This window comes from Botryllus schlosseri, chromosome 8 (assembly GCF_051294905.1).
Source record: "Botryllus schlosseri isolate E-star chromosome 8, Bs_hap1, whole genome shotgun sequence".
In the NCBI taxonomy this organism is placed as follows: domain Eukaryota; kingdom Metazoa; phylum Chordata; class Ascidiacea; order Stolidobranchia; family Styelidae; genus Botryllus; species Botryllus schlosseri.
Window position 1 is genome coordinate 28,012,537 of NC_137243.1, and position 21,215 is coordinate 28,033,751.

At 39.4% G+C, this 21,215-nt stretch overlaps 1 protein-coding gene across 1 annotated transcript; it reads left to right on the forward strand.

Moving 5' to 3' along the window:
- The first annotated feature begins 1,021 nt into the window (after positions 1–1,021).
- Positions 1,022–20,913, forward strand: LOC145445452 (sodium- and chloride-dependent neutral and basic amino acid transporter B(0+)-like). The gene is made up of 12 exons (XM_080323641.1): positions 1,022–1,174; positions 1,716–1,839; positions 4,109–4,240; positions 4,304–4,468; positions 6,415–6,622; positions 8,210–8,348; positions 10,846–10,986; positions 11,585–11,813; positions 17,970–18,214; positions 18,823–19,032; positions 19,359–19,526; positions 20,123–20,913. Exons 1-12 carry the CDS (start codon positions 1,163–1,165, stop codon positions 20,303–20,305), a joined length of 1,956 nt encoding a protein of 651 aa, XP_080179767.1. The 5' UTR covers positions 1,022–1,162; the 3' UTR covers positions 20,306–20,913.
- Positions 20,914–21,215: the final 302 nt, after the last annotated feature.

Sequence of the window (21,215 nt, forward strand, 5' to 3'; positions counted from 1 at the left end):
ATCTGATTCATTTTCACCCATTGGAAGCATGGGTTTTCAAGACAGCGGCCTTTGCGGAAACTGCAGCGTACCAAAAACTGCCGATTACTTGTTAGCGATATGTCCTCGGTAACATCACCTGAGACAACATTAAAAAACATAATCGAACGTAGCAGAGTGAGCTTTAACTTGGAATGTCTGTTGACGCATCCGCACAGCACGGTTATTCCGGTCGTAGAATTTACAGGGCTGTAATGAATCGAGTCACGATTTTCTGATGACTTGACTTGACTCGAGTCATTTTCTCAAATCGACACGAATCGACTCGATTCAATCTGTGTAATGACTCGACTTGGACTCGAGTCATTGCGCATGACTCGAACAAAGTCATATGACTCGAGACTCAGACGGCCAAGACCTAAATTTCTTTGTAATCTAAGAATATTAAAGTAACCGCACTGTTGGGATTTCGTCTATTGGTACTGGTACTTAAAAATTAGACCAGAATCTGCTAAAAGTGAGGAAATTAGTATATTATAAATGCGAAGCAGTTAATATCACCAAACATAGTTATAAAAAGTGGGTTTAACAAGACTTTAATTGTTCACACCCTATGCTACACTCTTAGCGAAAAGAGTGCGTATTTCCACCCGTGTAACACCCCTTATATACGAGTGTGAAATGGACAGTACACCCATGACACACGAAACCTGATCTCACCTCAGACTTATTCCGCGGTATAAATGGAGTACATCATTTTAATCCAAATTATGCATGTTCGTAGGATTGTTGACCGCGATTAAATTCTGAGTTCGATTTCGTGAACCACCCTTTTCGGCCCGTAATCCGCGTATGGTAGGCTACTGAATGATAGTTTTCGTGGTGAATTTCCTTTACAAGGTGATGGTGATCTATATATCATATATATATTGTCTGAATGTATCTAGCAATGCTACATCACTCAAATTAGTAGTTAGATATGATATATATGCTGCGGATTGTGTTGAATTTGCGAGCTACGTGATAAACCAGAGGCGTCTTGTATCGCAGCGAAGAAGAGAAAGGTAAAAGTGAACAATTTTAGTCGGTTGACTGACCGCTGTTCGCTGAGGGCGTTGACCGAGTCACTTTTTACGTTAAGCGTTACAACTGCTGCTTTTACCGAGATCTTCAGAGAGCGAATATGCCGAACGAAGTGAGTAATATACGAATAATATACCGGAATACATAACGTTATAAGTTCTGTATACGTTTTATCTTGTGCTTTCGCCTTTCTGTAATCCTTGATGCCCTGTAAACGCTTGGCTCGTCCCGTTTGACTATGTATGCATTTGCATTTGAATACTACGATTGAATTACTATATTGTTTAAACTTCAATTATATCAATACAACTTTATTAGCGGATTGGAAATCGGATCATAGATACCTGGATTTTGTACTAGATTAACATTATCTTTCAGGATCGTATTTAAGCGAATCACATTTGTCTGCGATGCCAAAACAACATAGTTTTGGGCTATTGAAAATCACGAACCGTGGAATAAGTTGTACTTGAATGAATCCTTATATTGGTAAATCTGTACAGCAGTGTATTTGAAAGCGGCTTATGTTGAATTATAGTACAAATTGTGATTCCTGTTGTCGGTATGGCGTATACATAACTCTTGTGAAGCGACATTTACGAGTTTTGCAATCTATTTGCCCTCGAGACACAACCTATTATCTATATTCTAAGGACGAAAATAAGGATCGCGGCAACTGGGATAGCAAAGCAGACTACTTGCTATCTTGCATCGGATACGCCGTCGGATTGGGAAATGTGTGGAGATTCCCCTATCTGGCTTATCGAAATGGAGGGGGTGAGCTATTGCTCTGGTTTTCTTCTAATATCGGCGCTTGCTGCGAGACATTTTTCAAGCGTGTCCCACCCACAGCCCTTTTTGTATTTAACCAACTCATCAACATCATCAAATTATGCGCAACATTCAGTTCTGCTAAACTGGTGGATGAATGGGGACCTTATCTGTCTCAATATTTACTCAGCTTTTGAACAATACAAAAATTTGTATCGCTGAATTGCGAAGAGCATATTGCAGGATGATCATAGTGATGAGGTGATAATACAATTTAAAATTTTGGTCCTAAATGATTTTCCTGCCTATCGCAAATTAGCAGTAAGTTTGGGTCTACTTACTGCTGCGAGTTGGCGGTTTCAAACATGAACTTTATTTAAAATAGATTACCCATCTGTAAGACCAGTGATTATCTTCACCACTATCTTCGATTCGTTCTCGCGACTTGAGACCCAAATGGAGAAATAAACAATGTCAATTCTGCCACTACCCGTGACTAACAGAATAATAAATACATCTCACGTATTGCTATTGTTAATATCGCTTTACCGGATTAAACGTATTATATTTGTACGACTGTGATATATTTCATGACAGTTATATACGGACCTAAGCAATCTTAAATTTTTGTAAGTGGGCCTTTGCTAAACATAGTTGTGAAGCCCCGAGCTACAATAACACCGACTGTACTACTGGACCGCTTCTGCAAGCTTCACTGACTCGCGGCGTTTGGAGAGCTTCATTACTATTACAGGCTTATTATATAACAGCAAGATATAATTCATCATTCATCATATAACTCATCATTCCAGAATGATGAGCACTGAGCAGTCATTTCCCAGACCCGTGTCAAGTTTGACATTTTGAGTACATTGTTGATAATGTTATCCATTCAAAAACACCACAAAATTTCGATGCAATGAAAAGATATGAAGCTGTCGAAACATCTTGGAGTAATCTTTGATATTAAACACCCACCTGTGCGAAGGCTAGTGGTTCTCAAGCGTTTTAGACACGCCCCTTATGATGGTGAAACATGTCGCACCCCTTTATTGGCATATCACAATACATGTGTGCCAGACGACGAGGTCGATATATTATATCGTGGCCCGGTATTCTCGATCTATGACTAACATTCAGTCGGTTAGAGCCTGCGTGTATTTTGACTTGAATTAAAACATTGATTAATCATGATGGATATTTCCATCGTAATTACAATTTTATTTTCAAATCCCAAATTTTAAACTCCAATAACTTTGATTCTATAGGTTGGAAATGAACCCAATTCTATGTGTAGGGGAGTGTGGGCCACAATGGGCCCAAAATCACATTTTCAGTCATAAAAATATTTCGAATCGAGAGGCACCAACAAACTCTAGCAAAACGATGGATAAACATGAAACGAATATTTTAAAATAACAAAATATAACGTAAGCACTGCCAATTGAATATTGTAAATTTTTTTCCCATTGTGCCCGATAGGCGGGGTACAATGGGACACGTGGTGGGGGAAATGGGACAGCAATAAGATATTCATCACCGCGTCAGTTAGCAAGAAACTGAGAACTGCTAAAGAAAATGACGGATTAGCAGATGTCCAAGACCAGTATTAGCTTACATCCCGAAGTTTGGAACCGTGATGAAACTTGCCCGAAGATCGCTGTCGGCTCGTCGATCCTCATCGAATATATGGGGTGGTAAAATAACCTTAATGTCCTCCCTTTATTGAGTGACGCTTCAACAGATGATTTTAAGAGAGTGTTCGTGACGATCTTGCTTCTGTGCCCGCGTCTGTTGATTTTTATTTATGTTTTACAATCTACCTTTGGATATGTTTCCCACCCACTTCTTCAGGGCAAAAACCCCTAAAATGTTAAAACCACAATCCTAAAATAGCATACAGTGCGACTGATAACTGCTCTGACCTCTGACTAAGTTGTGTACTAATTTCAAGCAAAACCAACGAGATAAAGCCCTCTAAAGCACGATCGAATGGTAACATGTAAAGTTACGCAGGTTACCAAAATTACGAAATTCAAAATGTAGGCCTATCATAGTGTCCCTGTATCCATTGTGCCCACCTTCCCCTATAATTTTTCGGCCAGCCTAACAATATTATAAGGTAGCCATGAAACTGTGAAAAAAAAACTTGTGCATGGACACTTGGACAACCCTGTTGTAGACTCCGATTGTTCAGTGGGCGACAATACGCTCTGTGAAAGCTGATCTTGTGTGTCGGCTGTGTTAGCTGATATCTCCTTCTCGTGTGTTTTAGGGGCGTTTCTCATTCCTTACGTCGTGATGCTCGCTTTTGCTGGCCTACCGATCTTCTTCATGGAGTGCGCCATGGGCCAGTTCACTAGTCTGGGACCAACTTCTGTCTGGAAATTCAACCCGCTGTTCAGAGGTGGACTTTTAGCCAGAGTATAAACCTCCGGAAATTACTTTGATACTACATAATTTGCGACAGGCGTGGGAATTTGTATGGTGATATTGTCGGCACTCGTTGGAATCTACTACAACGTGATCATTGCCTACACCGTGTTTTATTTCTTCTCGTCCCTGTCCAGCACCGTTCCCTGGGCGTCATGCGACAATTGGTGGAACAACGCGTCGGCGTGCAGTACAGAGTTCCGTGAGTACAGGAGATATGCTCCAGGATTATCGTGAGTCGTCTAGTGACAGTCGGCCTATCAGGAATAATAATAAGAAATATCGGCCGGGTTTAAATGAACATATACTATAGTCCAGGGGTCGGGAGCCTACGGCTTGCGAGCCATATATAGATCTTTTGGTGATATAGCTCTCTGATAAATTGTTAATTTTGCATTTCTTCCAAATCTTATTAATCAATTGTGCTGCAACCAGTATTAAATCATTTGCCAAATAATTGCCAATTAAGTAAGACTAGGAGTAGCCTATACATCGGACAAATCTACACCGTCGAGCTCGATACGAAGTTATAGTAATGGTAAAAGCAAAGTTGGTTTCGAGCCGCAAGTAATATTATAATCACTATACGTTAATTGCACGACATGGAATTTCTGATCGCATAACGCCTTGATTATTTAGAGGAAAAATAGACGCTTATGACAATGCAGTTTTTAAATTTATACTCTTTCCTGATCATCGGCGCAAAATGGAAGTCACATTCCTTATAACAAATTCCATCTGCAAAGTGCCGGCGATCTCTATTCCCAATTATTTGGTAGCTTGTTCGTACTGCCGGTAAATTGTATGCTTATATCGCCACGTTATGTTGCCGTCGAACGATTTGAGAATTGAGTAGCAAAGTTAACCAAATGATATCATCTAACAATATTTTCCATCGAGGCTGTTTTTATAATGTGTTTGAGGAACTGAATAAATATTGTGTGTGACTGCCAGAAGAACAATTTAGGCATGCATGGGTTACTACCCTCGCGCGTGCTGTACGGATGCCTTGGAAAGCTGCTTAATTGTAAAAATCGTGTTACAGAATGACAAAGAGTTTATTCTGAAGTTAACTGTCTACAGCTGCTTGTTTTGCATCAAAATGTATATCCTAATTGCCTTAAGTTTCGAAAAATATCACATGGCCCGCATGGAGTCAATATATTTAGCTTGTAAAACGGTGCCGATCCCTGTTTCTAAGTCAAAGTGTCTCATGTTCAAATGTCGGGCAATCGACTTGATTAGTGCAGACACCACATCACATTATATCGGTGTTTACACAGAAAATATGGCTCACACGATACGCCATGAAGGGGCGTTTGATTTCGTGCCCCAACGACATCGCGAATTTTCAATTGTGACGTGAATTGATAGAAATCGTATGGCTCTTTGGAAATTAAAATTGAAAGTATATGGCTAATATGGCTCTTTTGACGAAAAAGGTTCCCGACACCATGAAAAACAACAGCCTATAACGAAGTATATACTCCAACGAATCAGATTGCATGAACAGTCAAATTAGAAATGGATGAGCCGTGAATAATCAATCATGTACTGTGAGAATGAGGTAAACGGCACATTACGGTGCGAAATTGTGCTTTCACACCCATTTCAATGGGTGATTATGAGCCAAATACATTAATCCTCATGGAGATATATCCCAGAGAGTGCCTTCTGTTTACACGAAGATATCACACATAGTGGATACAGGTGATCAGTACCCACTACATCTTTTGGATAAATAAGCATTGGCGTATTCGACCCCACTGGAATGAGTGAATAATCCAAAATTTGACAACTTAAAGTGCGTTTGCCTGATTTACACCCTTTACGATGGCCAACATACAATTTACATACAATATTTAAACAATATCTGTATTTGGTAATGACAAGGCTACAAACAAGTGGACAACTCATGTCACTTGACCAACGCCAATGCAGGCTAGAATAGTTCGTTGTGAGCATGTGATGGACAATATAGGAGATTTTTCTCAAACGCGTGCTCTCGAATGAATCCAGAGTTTCTATAATAGCTACTGTAATCATAGTTCATTATTTATCAAAATTTCAATCTCTGCAAACCCGTTCCTACGAATCACAAATACATTTGCACCGTTTAAAGTAGCCTAAAATTGACTTTTCCTTCAGAATTACTTTGTTACCCCGTCCTATCGTCTTTGAGCGATGCGGATAAGGCGCGATTCGAAGCTGCTACATCGAATTTCAACGATGCGGTCCCATTAAAAACCGTCAAGGAGCAAGCTGCCTTATTCAATGTGTCGGCCCAATCTCTGAATTGCACCGAGGAAAATGCCACCGCCGTCCGCGGCACGAGCCCAAGCGAGGAATATTGGGAGTGAGTATTTTGAATTGAGCTTTATCATCATTTTCATCAGTTGATATAGACAGTTTTAAAACGTGTAATCGATTTTGTAGTTGCACCAAGACGACGTATGTAATGATTATTGACAATTCTCTAATGTTGTAAAATCTTTTAGTATGTTACAAAATCCATCAATTAGCTTGTGTTGCTGATAAAATTAATTAGCTTGTGGTGCAAAATACCGTCGTTGATATTAGCACCATAACACGATTTTCATTATGGAGAATAATAATAATATAACCAATATCTTTTTTACGAGGTTGGCAATTACCGAGGAAACTCTACTGTAAATAGAGAATCAGATATGCATCAACATGATTGGGGAAGCAATAAACTACACTTTTATACTCAATTGATGTTGATCTGAGTATCTCCATCTACATGCTCTGAAATGCGGCATATTCTTCAATGATCAGTGCTTTGAGCAATCATAGCACCCCAAACAAAAATAATTGAGATTTGAGTCCCACAGCTCGCTATAGAATATGGCTGTAGCATGCAATAATAATTACTCTGTAAGTCCATAGGTGGATCCAGCAAACGGCACTTTCAGGTGCTAGATCGTGCTCTCACACCCTTCCAGTGCTGGGAAATGTGTCACTCACACAAAACAATGAATGCTTTGTTGCGCCGATAGCCGACGATATACATAAACTTAAGACCTTGGTAGCTTTCACACTCTATTTAACGTCCACTTGCGAATGTACATAAATTCATTAGTTACACGAGCTTACGGAGCGCCGCTCCTTCATCAGGTGTGAAAGGAAAAGTAACGCAAAAAGAGCAACGCAAAAAGATTTTCAATTTGACCACATGCATATTATGACATCATAAGGAATGAGAAATTCTAGATTCTAAAGTCGCGTACTTTATGACGTCATATACACTAATATCACTAATAATGTCTCACTGCACGATGAATGCTTGACTTGACACCTTTTGTGAATGTGAATTAGCCTATAAGCACCTTAACGAATCCGATTTTAGGAACACGACTCACTATTTGCATTTAAAATAAAAACTTGATATTAGTGTCTATGACGTCATAAAGTACGCGACTTTGGAATCTAGAATTTCCCATTCCCTATGATGTCATAATATGCATATGTTCAAATTGAAAATCTTTTTGCGTTGCTCATTTTGCGTTACTTTCGCTTTAACACCTGATGAAGGAGCGCGCTCCGAAAGCTCGTGTAACTAAAAAGTTATATTCATTCGCAAGTGGACGTTAAATAGAGTGTGAAAGCTCTTACGTTCACACAATATAGATATATCCCGGGGGTGTAATGGATTCTGTTTATATGTGTCACCTTTGTTGCATGGGATTGTATACGTAAACGGAACCCTCCACACCCCTGCGATATAATTCATAAGAATTGGCGTAAGTGAATCATTTTCACGCATTAGGAGAGTGTGAAAGCTAGATATGGTACCTGAAACAGAAATTTACTACATTTACCACGAATTGAGCGAAATATACGATTTTCGTTAACAGTGCGATAAACTAATACGATATAACTCGATGATATTCGGTACTGTGAAACATATCTTCGTTTTCAGGAAGTACGTGCTGAACAGACCGGAAAATATGGAACCAGAGAACACTGGACCCGTTCGCATGCAACTGGCATTGTCCCTCCTGGTGGCTTGGATTGTTGTGTTCTACAGCTTAATTAGAGGCGTCAAGTCTTCTGGGAAGGTGAGCATAGGCCTACCATGAAATTCAATCGATGTGAGAAGAGACTTTTGGAGGTGCAGAACTTCAGTACACCAGCGAAGAGTATACTCGTATTGAAATGAACCCGAATATTTTCGGCTGGCACTCATCAGGGGTAATCGTCAGCAACTAGTTGAGAATTGGAAATAACATTGCAACTAAACATTCGTATAACCAAATATGACGTCACCGGCATGCCTTGAGGAAACTTTTGTTAAAATCCACCAACCTATAGTGATGAGTCAACAAAGGAGTTCGTCCATCATCTAAAACAGTGGTTCCCAACGTGGGCGATATCGCCCCCCAGGGGGCGATTTGGCGATCAAGGGGGCGAAAATAACGAAGGGGGCGATAGGGAGCGAAAACAACGAAGGGACGATAGGGGGACGATGGCGCGTTAAAACGGCTATATTGGAGTCGGGACCGTAACTACCGCACCCCAAACCCCCCAATTGGGGGTGGGGGCCCGAAATCGAAGGAAGCCCAAAATTATTTCGTGTATTAACATGAATGATAGAGTAATTTTTTAGAAATTCGTGCGACTTTTTCATGCGATTTAATATTTTCATGTATCTTGATGTTGGGGGCCTCGTCACCCAACAAAAATACGCATGATTTATGGAAATGGGAGACTTCGGCGTCGGCCATTACTGCTCCACGACGCACCAAGAAATATGAAGTTAGAGGCCATGTAACATTCGACTCCGAGAAGTGTGCCAGAGCGATCAGCAGCGAGAAGACCTTGGCCGAAAAGGAATGCCCTTGTGCTGACCGAAGACTTCGATATAAATACATATATGTTTAATTGTCCATAGGTGCCTCAATGGCTGGCGTCGAATGTTCATGTCCTGGTGACCTTAACCCTACAGGACAAATGCCATCCCGCAAGGAAAAATTATTTGCCAGTAAAGAAATACCAATATGAAATCATGTGCATCTTTTAGTTTGGTACGTTTCGACGATTTCCATATCTTCTGACATAACAGATATAGGAGGTCACGAAATAGCATCATGTAAAGAAGTCAATATAACAGCGATTCCGCCCGAAGATGCTTAATTATTATTTAGGGTTCCTACCTTTTCCAACATACCGCATCAACCATATTAACCGATTCAAACATGAATTACATAACTTTGTCGCGCTTCGCGCGTTTAGGTGAAATACGGTGACTCACCAAGCAGTACATGGAATAGGGTATAGCTGATATGTAGCGACAAAAAGCCCACTGGCTGAGGGGGTTCTGGGGTTTGGTTTATCAGTCTATGGGGCCAAAGACCAACATTTTTTTTCGGGGAGGGGGGGGGGGAGAGGGGGCTGACGAAGTGCTGTTTTTCGGTTCCCAATATTTGGGGGGCGATGATCGGTGTGGAGCTTCAAAAGGAGGCGATCAGTCGAAAAAGGTTGGGAACCACTGATCTAAAATATTGTACAACGAACTTCTCGTGCCTGTGGCGTCATATTTGGTGATATGATTGTTGATATGCAAAGTTCTTTCCAATTCTCTTCTAGTTGCTGACGATTACCCCTGACGGTGGTCAGTCGAAAATATTCGGGTTCATTTCAATATAAATTTAATATTCATTGAATGTTGAAGTTCGGTACCTACAAGAAGCTCTGCCATAACTATCATGAAAGAATTTGAAGTCATGCAAATGTGATACGGTATAACTATTATGTACAAAATCCGTATTTTTACCATTTTTTGCTACTTACTTAAATCTTGGTTATTGGGTAACGTCCTATTAAAATAAAACCACACAGTTTTACATTAGGACCGCTGTTCACCAACCTGACATAGACCATCCAGGACTATGATTCATACGCAATCTTCATCGAAACGACATATGGTCAAAATAGTGATTGTAAGTAGAAGTAGAAGTAACGCTGAAAATGTCTACTTAATAGCAAGTACAAGTAGCGATTCCCAAGACATGTCAAAAGTGCTACAAGGGAAATTAGGTAATGCAGATTTGAAATTACTCAAGTAAGTCGATTCAAAAAGTAGATTTGGTCGAAAGTGACATTACTAATCCAGCGATTACCGATGGTAGATAGGCTATACTTTACAAATTCCGAGGATCCATCTTGGTGACTATGGATGAAACTGGAAATAATATGAAACTGAAAATAATATGCATAGCTATTTAATATGTTACTACCAGTACTCAATGAAAATGTTTTTGTTCTGCAATTCATCCCATTTTATGTTACCTATATTCTAATTTCCGTTACAATTTACACGTCAGAGGTGAGTAAGTTCAATCTATCGTACTGGAAGTCGTAGTAAGAGTCAAGATCAATAAGTTCTGGCTCCCAAGGACGACACTACCTTTCTTTGACTCCGTATCCAATTAGAGAACATTTAGTGATACTCCAACCTTTCAGTGCTGAGAATATTTTCATGTTATCGAAGAACGCAAGTAGCTATATATCAAAGAGCAAAGAAACCGATTAATGGGCATATTCATTATGTTTCAGGTCGTCTATTTCACCGCCCTCTTCCCTTATTTCGTCTTGCTTTGCCTTCTCATTCTTGGCTCAACGTTGGATGGGGCTTGGGACGGAGTTCAATTTTACATTGGATACAAATCGGACTTCAGCAAACTTGGAAATGCAGAGGTCGAATTTCAGTATTACCTAATATTTTCGCTGCCTCAGTCCAGTGAACGAAGCAGCTCAATGGCGGCTGGTCGATTTTGGCTAAATCAATCGTGTATGCATCGGACTTGGCCAATTAGATAATTGTAGTCGTTTAATTAGTCAAACTGCAGAAAAATACCAATAATATAAGTCTAATTTAATTTGTGAAATGTTTCTATGCTCTCATTTTTTTCTAATCTAATTTATGGCTTTCCCGAAAATGCTACAGGAAAATTGTATCATGTGAAACGATACATGCTTGCTGTACAGACATTTGTCATCTCGTGCTTATGAGAATGTCCTGTGATTTAATATCAACTGAACTTGTTGCTGTATTTTTTTATAATTCGGAATTTATTTCATTTTCTAAGTTATTACGAATTCCGTAATTTGTAATTGTAATCCAATTTGGAAAAGCTGAAAATTTTCTAGTTGTCCAGCTGTGGCATACGTCAGATACAATGCACAAAATCATACAATTTCTTAATTCATCTCCCTTTTTGCACCAGTGTAATATCCATGAGACATCAAGTGATAAAAAAAAACATGCCCGAACGTCTTGGTACTTTCGCAACAGGTTTGGAAGGATGCCGCGACTCAAATCTTCTTTTCACTGAGCGCTGCTTGGGGTGGATTGGTGGCCTTGTCTTCCTACAATCGCTTCAACAATAACTGCTTCTACGACTCTTTGATTGTTTGCATCGCCAACTGCTGTACCTCGCTTTTTGCTGGATTCGCGATATTCACCATTGTCGGAAATATGGCTTACACTCTCAAAAGACCGGTTGAAGAGGTAGTCCAGTCAGGTATGCGCAGATTAGCGAGTGACACTGAGCAAGTGTTTCGGTGATGCCTGATATTTATTAATTCAGAAGTTTTCAAGTGGTTTTATAAGTAATGCTGACAAAAGCAAGTACCTTAATGATTAGATCAGGGGTTCTCAAAGGGTGGGCCACAGAGCATTTTGAGGTGGGCCACAAAGCTATTTAGACAATTTTAGAATTAGTGTAAGTTTAGTTATATTTGTTATGTTAAACGCTAGAAATATATTCATAAACTTTTCATCCGACTGTGATGAGACGTAGTGGCACGTATGGAGTCAGCATGTACAAGTCGAAAACGGGAGGGACAAACGGCGGCTTTTTCCACTGGGTATGACAACCTACGGCTAACAGCAACTAAAGTAATTTCGAGTATATGATAACTGGAAGGTAATGCTGAAGTAACCAAGTATTCCGTCAGGGTCATATGTCATATGCCGTTGAAAGCGGGTGCAATCAACTCGGAATTAAGTGTAATTGATGTATAGATTTACTGTACTTCCGCAGGTCGTATTATTGTAAGACAAAAATAGCCATAATTGAAAATTATTAGCAACTTCTGGTGAATCTGTACTGCACCACCGCAACGAATCGTAATGGATTGAGGATTTAGCGGAGCGCATTAATCTTTGGAGTCGATTTATAATATCCAGCCTGAAAATCATTGAACATAATATAAGAGTCACATGAATTGATTGTATCATGGCATTGAAAATTCTGACATCGCAACTTCACTTGGTTTGGTACAAGACATACAATGTACATTGTACAGCGTACATATTAAAACATTATTTCTCCACTTCTCTGTAGAACTAGCGCCCCATTCATTAATGAATTGTTTGAAGCTGGCCGAGAATGATCATATTAATCCCCACAATAGTGGAACTAAAACCCAAACCACACAGTGGATGCGGGGATTTGATCATTGTGTTTCGCGACGCGAATGGAGCAGCGGACGATCATAATATACACAGGAGTTTTAGCCTATGATCTACCAAGGCCGTAACTGCCGCACCCAAACCCCCAATTAGGGAAGCTCAAGGGGCCCAAGATTATTTCGTTGGTCGTTTGTTGTAGGATATTTATTCAACTCGAAAATTTTCGTTGCGCTTCGCGCGATTTCACGTCCCTAGTTTTATATATCATCAGTAAATTAACAGAAAAATGCACATATTTTACACAAATAGGCACATCGGCGCCGTGGACTACCACGCATAGAACAGGATTTCCACTCTAAGATAAGAGGTGGGCCACAGCACATTTTCAAACCGGAAAATGGGCCACGGCCAAGAAAGGGCTGAGAACCCCTGGATTAGATTCTGGATCAAGTATTAGCATTCGAGTGTCGCTTACTATGACGTCATAACATGATGAAAGACGTGGAAAGTTGAAATATGTAGCCTACTCCGTATGCGATAACAAAGAATATATTGCCAGTTCTACATCAATCTAAAGATTATGTGGTATTTGCTCAACCATACCAATTTCATTGCACTTTTGACAATGATGTGGGTTGATCACGACTTCACAGATATGACAGATATGACATTTCCACTAATGTACGTCTACGTAGCTTTGTACCTCATGTTACGTATGTCGCGATACGACCACTCGAGGTTTCAAAACTACCAGTCTACTGCAATGGAAATAGTATCGAGATCATATTCTCGTTGATAAATGAATTCTGAGTAGCAAGGAGCGTATCATTTCAGTACTCGAAATGATCTGTCACCCCCGACTCTACTCGCTGAACTTAATACTCGATTCAGATGAGAGTATATACTCGAATCATTCTGTCCGGCATCACGTTTATTAGCTATTTGATGGCTAGTATAGCTACGAGCGCTGATATAGATTGCTTTTCCAGATTGTATACTTACATGTTATTGCTTATATTTCATCAAATACATCCATGTAATAAGTCAAGGCGTGAAATTGCGATATTGCTATTGAGCCTCATTGTTGAGAGGAGAATGGCTAGTCACAAGTTCTCAACCGGGGGTCCGCCAAGCATTTTCAGGGGGTCCGTGAAACTTTTTTGTAAAATGATTGATAACCTAATTTGTAATAATTTTAATTAGCGAAAGCGTGATAAAGATACGCTTCATAATTGCTAAAACTGCATGACTCACATCATTAAAATGGTCGTTTGAGATAAGATATCCTGCAGTTCCAACTCATTTTAATTGCCAAATTGCTAAGAGTCGATTAATACAAACACATTGCTGTTTAGATTTCCTGATTTTTTTCCATACTCTATGTCCCAATGAAGGTCTTGAAACCTCGTCACGAAATCCAATATCTACTGTGATATACGCAGAGGTGATCAAAGTAGTCAAGAAAGCTACTCAAGTAGAAGTAGAAGCAGCGACGAAAAAATCTACTCAAGTACGAGTAGAAGTACTTGTTCCATAAACAACTTAAAACTACTTGAAGTAGAAGTAGAATTGACCGAATTTGAATCTACTCAAGTAAGTATGTAGTTGTGAAAATGATCGTAATTCGTTCGCATGGACTGTCAAAAGCTGCAAATGGACCTACGCAAAAGGTGTGTAGAGAGCTTGATTCATATTGATGCATCCCAGGAGGTGTCAATTTTGGCCAGAATAACCAGTCGTCCACATCATGGGATGTAAATGATACCATTGATATGGAATTGCGATACTAATTCTTTGTTTACTCAAACACCCCGCTTTAGAGAATATCATGGCATGGCACCCTCCCCCATCTTATAACGCCCCTAGTTCAGTCGAAGAGCAATACGGAGAAGTTGTGTCGGATACGACTTTATTAACGCGATTAATATATGTTAATTAAAAATATAGCAGATCGTAAAAATGCCATATAGTGTATAGCTTTATTTTCGGAAAATATAAGGCATTACTACACTTGCTTTTATACTTCAACACACAGAAGAACTGAAACTATAATTAGAACTCAACGTATAATACTCGGTAGTCTGCTAAAACAGGTCTAACGTTAAAAAAAGTCAAACTCCACTTTTCCAGATTAAGACTCGTCATGGGCTGCTAGGTATAATAGGTTATTGCTAGTTTGCGAAACGATGGTTTCAAACTTGATTGGGGCCATACTTATACTGTGATTAAATATTTAGTAGGCTTTAGGCGACAATGCTGTGTGAACGCAACCAACCCAGTATATAAATTATATTCAGCGATACTTTCGGTAATACGCATTTGTCAGTCCTCATCTACTGTGCGCGAAGCGCAACGAAAACTATTACATGGGTAATATTATTACATGGGTATTACATGACTTTTAAGAAAATTAAATGTTGGTACTACGTGAAAACAGCCCCGAAATTCCTTAGGCTATCTTTCTTATTGGGGGATTAAACTACTTCTACTTGACAAACCTAAAATAGGAAAAAGTAAGTAAGTAGTGCACAAAATATTACGAAGTAGAAGTATAAGTAGCAAAAAATATCTACTTGAGTAAGTACCAGAAGTAGAGGAAGACCACTTGAGTACTTCGAAAAAGTAGAAGTACTTCGTTACTGACCACCTCTGGATATATGTAAACACTATTCCAGAATAACTTTGAGATGGGATGCTAGATAGAAATGACTAGGCTGGACGTTATTAAAAACTGTTTCTCAATTTTGGTGCCATATAAGTTGCGAACACAGCAAAAAGTGTCGTCGGAAGCGGTACGCGTTACTATAACATTCATGAGCGCCTACTTTATGGAAATATTTTGTGCACTCCTTCATATCAAATCGAAGACGAGGATTTTCAAGACAATAAATACAGCTGCAAAAATCGCTTTGATATAATAAAAGTCTACACCCAATCGCTACATATAGTATGATGTTATTTTCACGAAAAGTAATTTTGTGACTGTTTCTCTCTAGCCTACAGTTTATATTTGCCCAAGACAGAGGACGCTTGCACGATAATTGAGTTAATTTTGAACGAAAACTTGAGGGGGTCCGAGGGGTCCGTGACAGTCCAAAAGGGGTCCTTTAAGACAAAAATGTTGAGAATCACCAGGCTAGTGAGTCTAGCTGAGCGCTATTCGGTGAATTAAATAAAAACATATGGATTGCGATTATCTATGACTACGACATGTTGTTGGCATGTTCTGGCCGAAATATATTCACGCGCAGAATTTAGAAGTTACGATTTCTGTTAGTTGTATAGATTCAGTGGTACATCGTGTCCATTCTCACAATGTAACGGTCGAATCTATTTGCGAGATTCCAACGGTATTCGTGTGTTTGCTTAAGCAGCATTGTCATGAGCAATCGTAAGATATATCCGGAAATGATGTACATCGACTATATGGAAATTCATTTGACTGGGTTTATCACAATTCTACAAAGTTTGAGCTGTGCCCATCGTAATCAAAATCAGTCATGCGAGCAAACAACGTCGGAGATTTAGCTTCACTGCTACACGGAATGCAAAGAATTCCTTTGCAACAAATTTATCTTCGGCTCAAAACGTGTAAGCCACTCTGTAAACGCTTAAAGGGTTGTATACCTGCGATATCCGATTGGGAGTCGCTGTTCCGTCACACCTATGGACGCTTTCAGTATTTTTGGCGAATATACGAACTAATTTAATTGGTTGATTTATGAATCTATCATTTCACAGAATCGATACAAACGATAAATATGTTGTATTGTAATATTGCAACGGTACACTAACTCACATATTTAACTCAGTACAATATGAAAATAACATTGAATTGTCCTGTTTCAACCAATTCTTTCAATTTAGATATCGGGTTAACCTAATGGCCAATATATATTTGACTCGTATGCATGCCTCATAGGGCATCAAAATGAAAATGAGTTGCATATCGCGTAAAGATGAAAACTAGCTTAATCGTAGCAGTAAGGAGTAAACCAAACGTGATTTGGCCTTTTCAATTGTCATGACTGATTCGTTAATGGCTTGCCTAATCAAACGCTTCCCGTGACACACCTCGGTTTACGTTTTTTCGAATATATTGTAATCTCCCCCAGCTGACTATCACTGTCTTTCGTTCTGAGAGCAATAGCTCCAAAGCAGATAAAACATTAGATGTTAGCATTTAAAAGACTCTTGGAGGTACACAACTTCAATATACAATTGAATATTATATGTTTCTATTGAAATAAACCCGAATATTTTCGGCTGACACGCGTCAGAAGTAATCCTCAGCAACTATAGTCGAGTAGAGAATTGAAAAGTTTATACCAACAGAAGGATTTGGTGTATAATCTATTATAATTACTCGAAATTTCATGCCGTGTCAGGAGTAGAAAACGATTGACGACGAGTATATATATGCACACAACTGGTTGACTCTCAACTAAATCCAAATATTGGCGACAGATAATGTATGGCGACCCCGACATGGGTCACCATCCACAGTTTGAGAAGCTCATGTATTGATAGCCAAACTGATATAATTTGTAAATATGAATATCGGACGGAAATAAGAGTGGGGTTATTTACCGGTGCTACCGGGAACCCCACGAGTTTCGCTGAATGCAAAGCCACACGCTCGACTCATGCATATGATTTGTGCTAGCACGTCCGTTCTGGTCTTCATTGGCTGCATGTAATTACGCCCGATCAGTTGTCATGTGACTGTTGTGGTAGTACGTTGTGTGCGGTGGCGTATGCATGGGAAATTGGAATTCGAAATCGAAACCATATGCTTCTGAAATGCCGATTCTATACCAATATTGATTAGGTCATTTGCAATTAAGCATATGTTATCTCGCTGTTGCGTTTCTACCGAGCAATGCGAACACAATTTCATAGGCGAATCAGCTCATTTTAAACTCGTCACTAAAAGAGAACAGCAGAAGTCACACCGATTTGCAACATATATTAATTATACTGTTTTCGGTTCATATATTTTATTGGTTTCGTAATTTTAACACTATGCTCATGCACAATTAGTGCACCAGTAATTCATACTAATATAATAGATGTGTAGTTATAGAGGTGTGATAAAATTGGGGTTTCCCAAAAGCTTTTTCATTAGCGTAAGTGTTCCCTTGGTTATCAAACGTTAATAACCACTGAAATAAGTGAACGCGGTGAAATGACCCGACAAATCTGATTATACCGATATATCTCTGCAGTGTACGTATTCAACGTGAATTCCATGTGTCCTCAGGTTTTGGTCTGGCGTTTATCGCGTATCCGGAAGCCCTCTCCCTTCTGCCAGGATCTTCAGGCTGGGCGATCATCTTCTTCCTTATGTTGTTCACTCTGGGCCTGGACAGTCAATTCACCATTTTGGAAACCGTCGCCACGGCTGTCATTGACGCATTCCCGGCCACTTTCCGCACTAGACGGTGGCAGTTGACGTTGATTCTGGCTGTTGTTATGTTCTGCTTGGGACTGACTTGCGTTACTGATGTAAGTATCGTAGGCCCCGAAAGTAATACTTTCTGTGTTAGCAACTATATACATATACCTGTATAAATTACTGTATTTTCAAAACGCGCAACCAGAACTAGAACTAGAGTTACTAACTTTACAAGACTCGCACCTAGAACTATAACAAGATCTAGGACTGACGAATTTTAAAAATACATAACTTTATAACAAAAACACAACTAACTAGATTCGATTCCGAAGTAACTAATTTACTTTATTTTTATCGGAGTAGGATTGGCTTTCTAGATGAGCAGCAGTGTAAGATATGAGCTCGAGTTTGAAATGGAAGGGTTATCGACCCTCAAATCCCACCCAGGCTACGTCATTGTTAATTGCGATGACTCTGAGCTAGGAATGACCGCAAGAACATCACACAACAGAACATCGGTATCGCGATTCACGCCAAACACGAGACGTGTTTTCTAGTTGTTAGACAACTATTTTTTAAAGCGTAAATGGAATAGTCACTTTTCAAAATACGCAACTAGAACTAGAACTAGACCTATTAAACCAAGTAGTTAGTTGACCACCAACCAACCAGGTGCAGTTTGTACTAATATGCGCATAACTCTACAAAATTTATTCAGACTGGAATCTACTACGTTAATCTAGTCGATCATTATTCGGCTGGCTGGGGTCTGCTCATTGTAGCTGTGATGGAATGCATCGGCGTGTGCTGGATATATGGAGGAAACCGATTCATCAAAGACATTGAAATGATGATTGGCGAGCAGAATTTCTGGTTTTGGCTTTATTGGAGGGCGTGCTGGTTTTTCATAACACCGCTGCTGTTACTGGTAAGTATTACGACTGTTATTCTCGTGTTGTGAACAGACATGGGGTGATTATTGCGTTGATGCAATCGATAATGATCACGATTACAACAAAATATCGAAGCTGGCCTTGTTTACGATTACATAGAAAAGTAATCGCGATTGAAAACATTCGAACACATTATAACGATTGCATAAGGACAATTTCGTTTTGAAAATGTGCTTGTTAAGTCACTATATATCGATTGCATTAACGCTTGAAAATATACACATTTCCTCATTCCCTGCTTTGGAAGGTAGCACAACGTTCATTCATTTTAATAAAAGAATCTCATCGTACTTTTTCTCAGGCGGTTCTCATTTGGTCGCTCATCACATTCTCGCCTGCATCATATGCTGGCTATGAATATCCTCCGTGGGCTGAGGGACTTGGATGGGCGTCTATCGGATTCGGCTTACTGTTTATCCCAGTGATGGCGATCGTCGAAATCGTACGAAACGACTGCAGTATCATGAAGGTGCGTAACATCTTAACCCCATCCGATTATAAATACCGCAATTTATTGGAGTTACAGAACTTCAATATTCAAATGAATAATATAGTGACATCACAATACTCCTGAATATTGCTGACTGACGTTCATCAGGGGTAATCGTCAGCAACTAGCAGAGAATTATAAGGAGAACATTGCATATTAAAAATGGTATTACCAAGTATGACGTCACCGGCACGAAAATTATAATAATCGAGACGAACAGATGAATTAAGCTCAAAGGACTATACAATTGTATATAATTATATACACGAAGTGTATCTGTTGGCACAAACTAGGTTGGCTTATTTTGATAAAAGTCGAATACAAGGCACATAAATGGCAGAATAAACGGCTTCTCTCGACTATAGGCGAAATCTCTCGTCTCGATAATTTTTCGCACAAGTAGGCTACAACTACCCATCAAATGTTTTTGAATAGCAGAATTCATGGCCGTTGCCTGTTTTGATTCAAACATCAGGGTATGAGTCAATGACGACCTTTTCTCTGAAAATAGATTATGTCAATATGAATTATATTATACAACCCAACCCAACCTTGTTTAACCCATATTTTTGCAGGCGTCCAATCCTACCAAAGATTGGGGCCCCTATCTCAAAAAATTCCGAGGCGAGCGTTATGCAAATATGGCGGAACCGGTAGAAGCCATCGCGATCAGTAAACAGAATGAAAAAGAAGGCCATAATCCCGCCTACGTGGAAGACGAGGCCAACAACGACCACACTGATCAAACTAAAATGTGAACAGTTTATGCTGCTTTAAAGGGACACTACACTCTAAAATTAATTATGATTTGGTCTCAAGTTAAAGATAAAAGTGTTTTTTATTGAACTAACATCTACAGCCAAGTAGTGCAGATACAGTCCTATTTTCCTGGTAGGATGTAACGCTCGATACCAAAATGTTCGTCAATCAATCTAGGAAAAAATAGGCATATACGTTAATGAGCAATTAGCTGTTGAGTTAGCGTTGTTGAATCGCAAGGGTGATAATACAATCTACATGCCTGGGTGATACATAGCTGAGTGTGCGATATATTTCAAAATTCAATTTTACATCGTCTGGTGATTTATTATATGTCTTCTATAGACCTATAGTGTTCAGTTTATTTATAAAATTCTGATTGACAATGGTTTGCTACGCTTTTTCCGACACCGCAGTATATTTCCGTATTTTGTACAGTCAACAAACAATACGTTATTCGTTTTTTTGAGTGTTTGACCTCGCCCGTCTACTTCTATCCCGATAGTACAGCGAATCGCGGTTTGTTGAAACACTTATACTTATCTGCCGAAATAGATTTATCGTAACTTGCATCGACACTCAAACATGACATGCATTTCATTTGTAATTGTGTGTGGCAATTCATTTTATTGAGCAGGAATGCATCCGGGTAGTAAGAATTCAGATTAAAATCAGTTGTACTGCTTTTTTGCCGATAAAAATATCAGGGTAACCGTAAGATATAGGGTTTCGTCCGGAATTTCACGGACATGTCCAGAATTTCACTGTAAAAACTGCGTCCGGGAGGAATTTCTAAAATATGCCTAATTGTCCGGAATTTTGAAGGTTTGAAATACGATCAAAATGTTTTGGTAAATCAACAGAAACGATATCATTTTTGGGCAGATTTATGCCACTTGCAATTTTTCT

Excerpts from the sequence above, each read along its gene's own strand:
- LOC145445452 (XM_080323641.1), top strand. Across the intron at positions 6,623-8,209 it reads CCAAGCGAGGAATATTGGGA|GAAGTACGTGCTGAACAGAC; the intron begins GTGAGTATTTTG and ends CTTCGTTTTCAG. Across the intron at positions 8,349-10,845 it reads GCGTCAAGTCTTCTGGGAAG|GTCGTCTATTTCACCGCCCT; the intron begins GTGAGCATAGGC and ends ATTATGTTTCAG.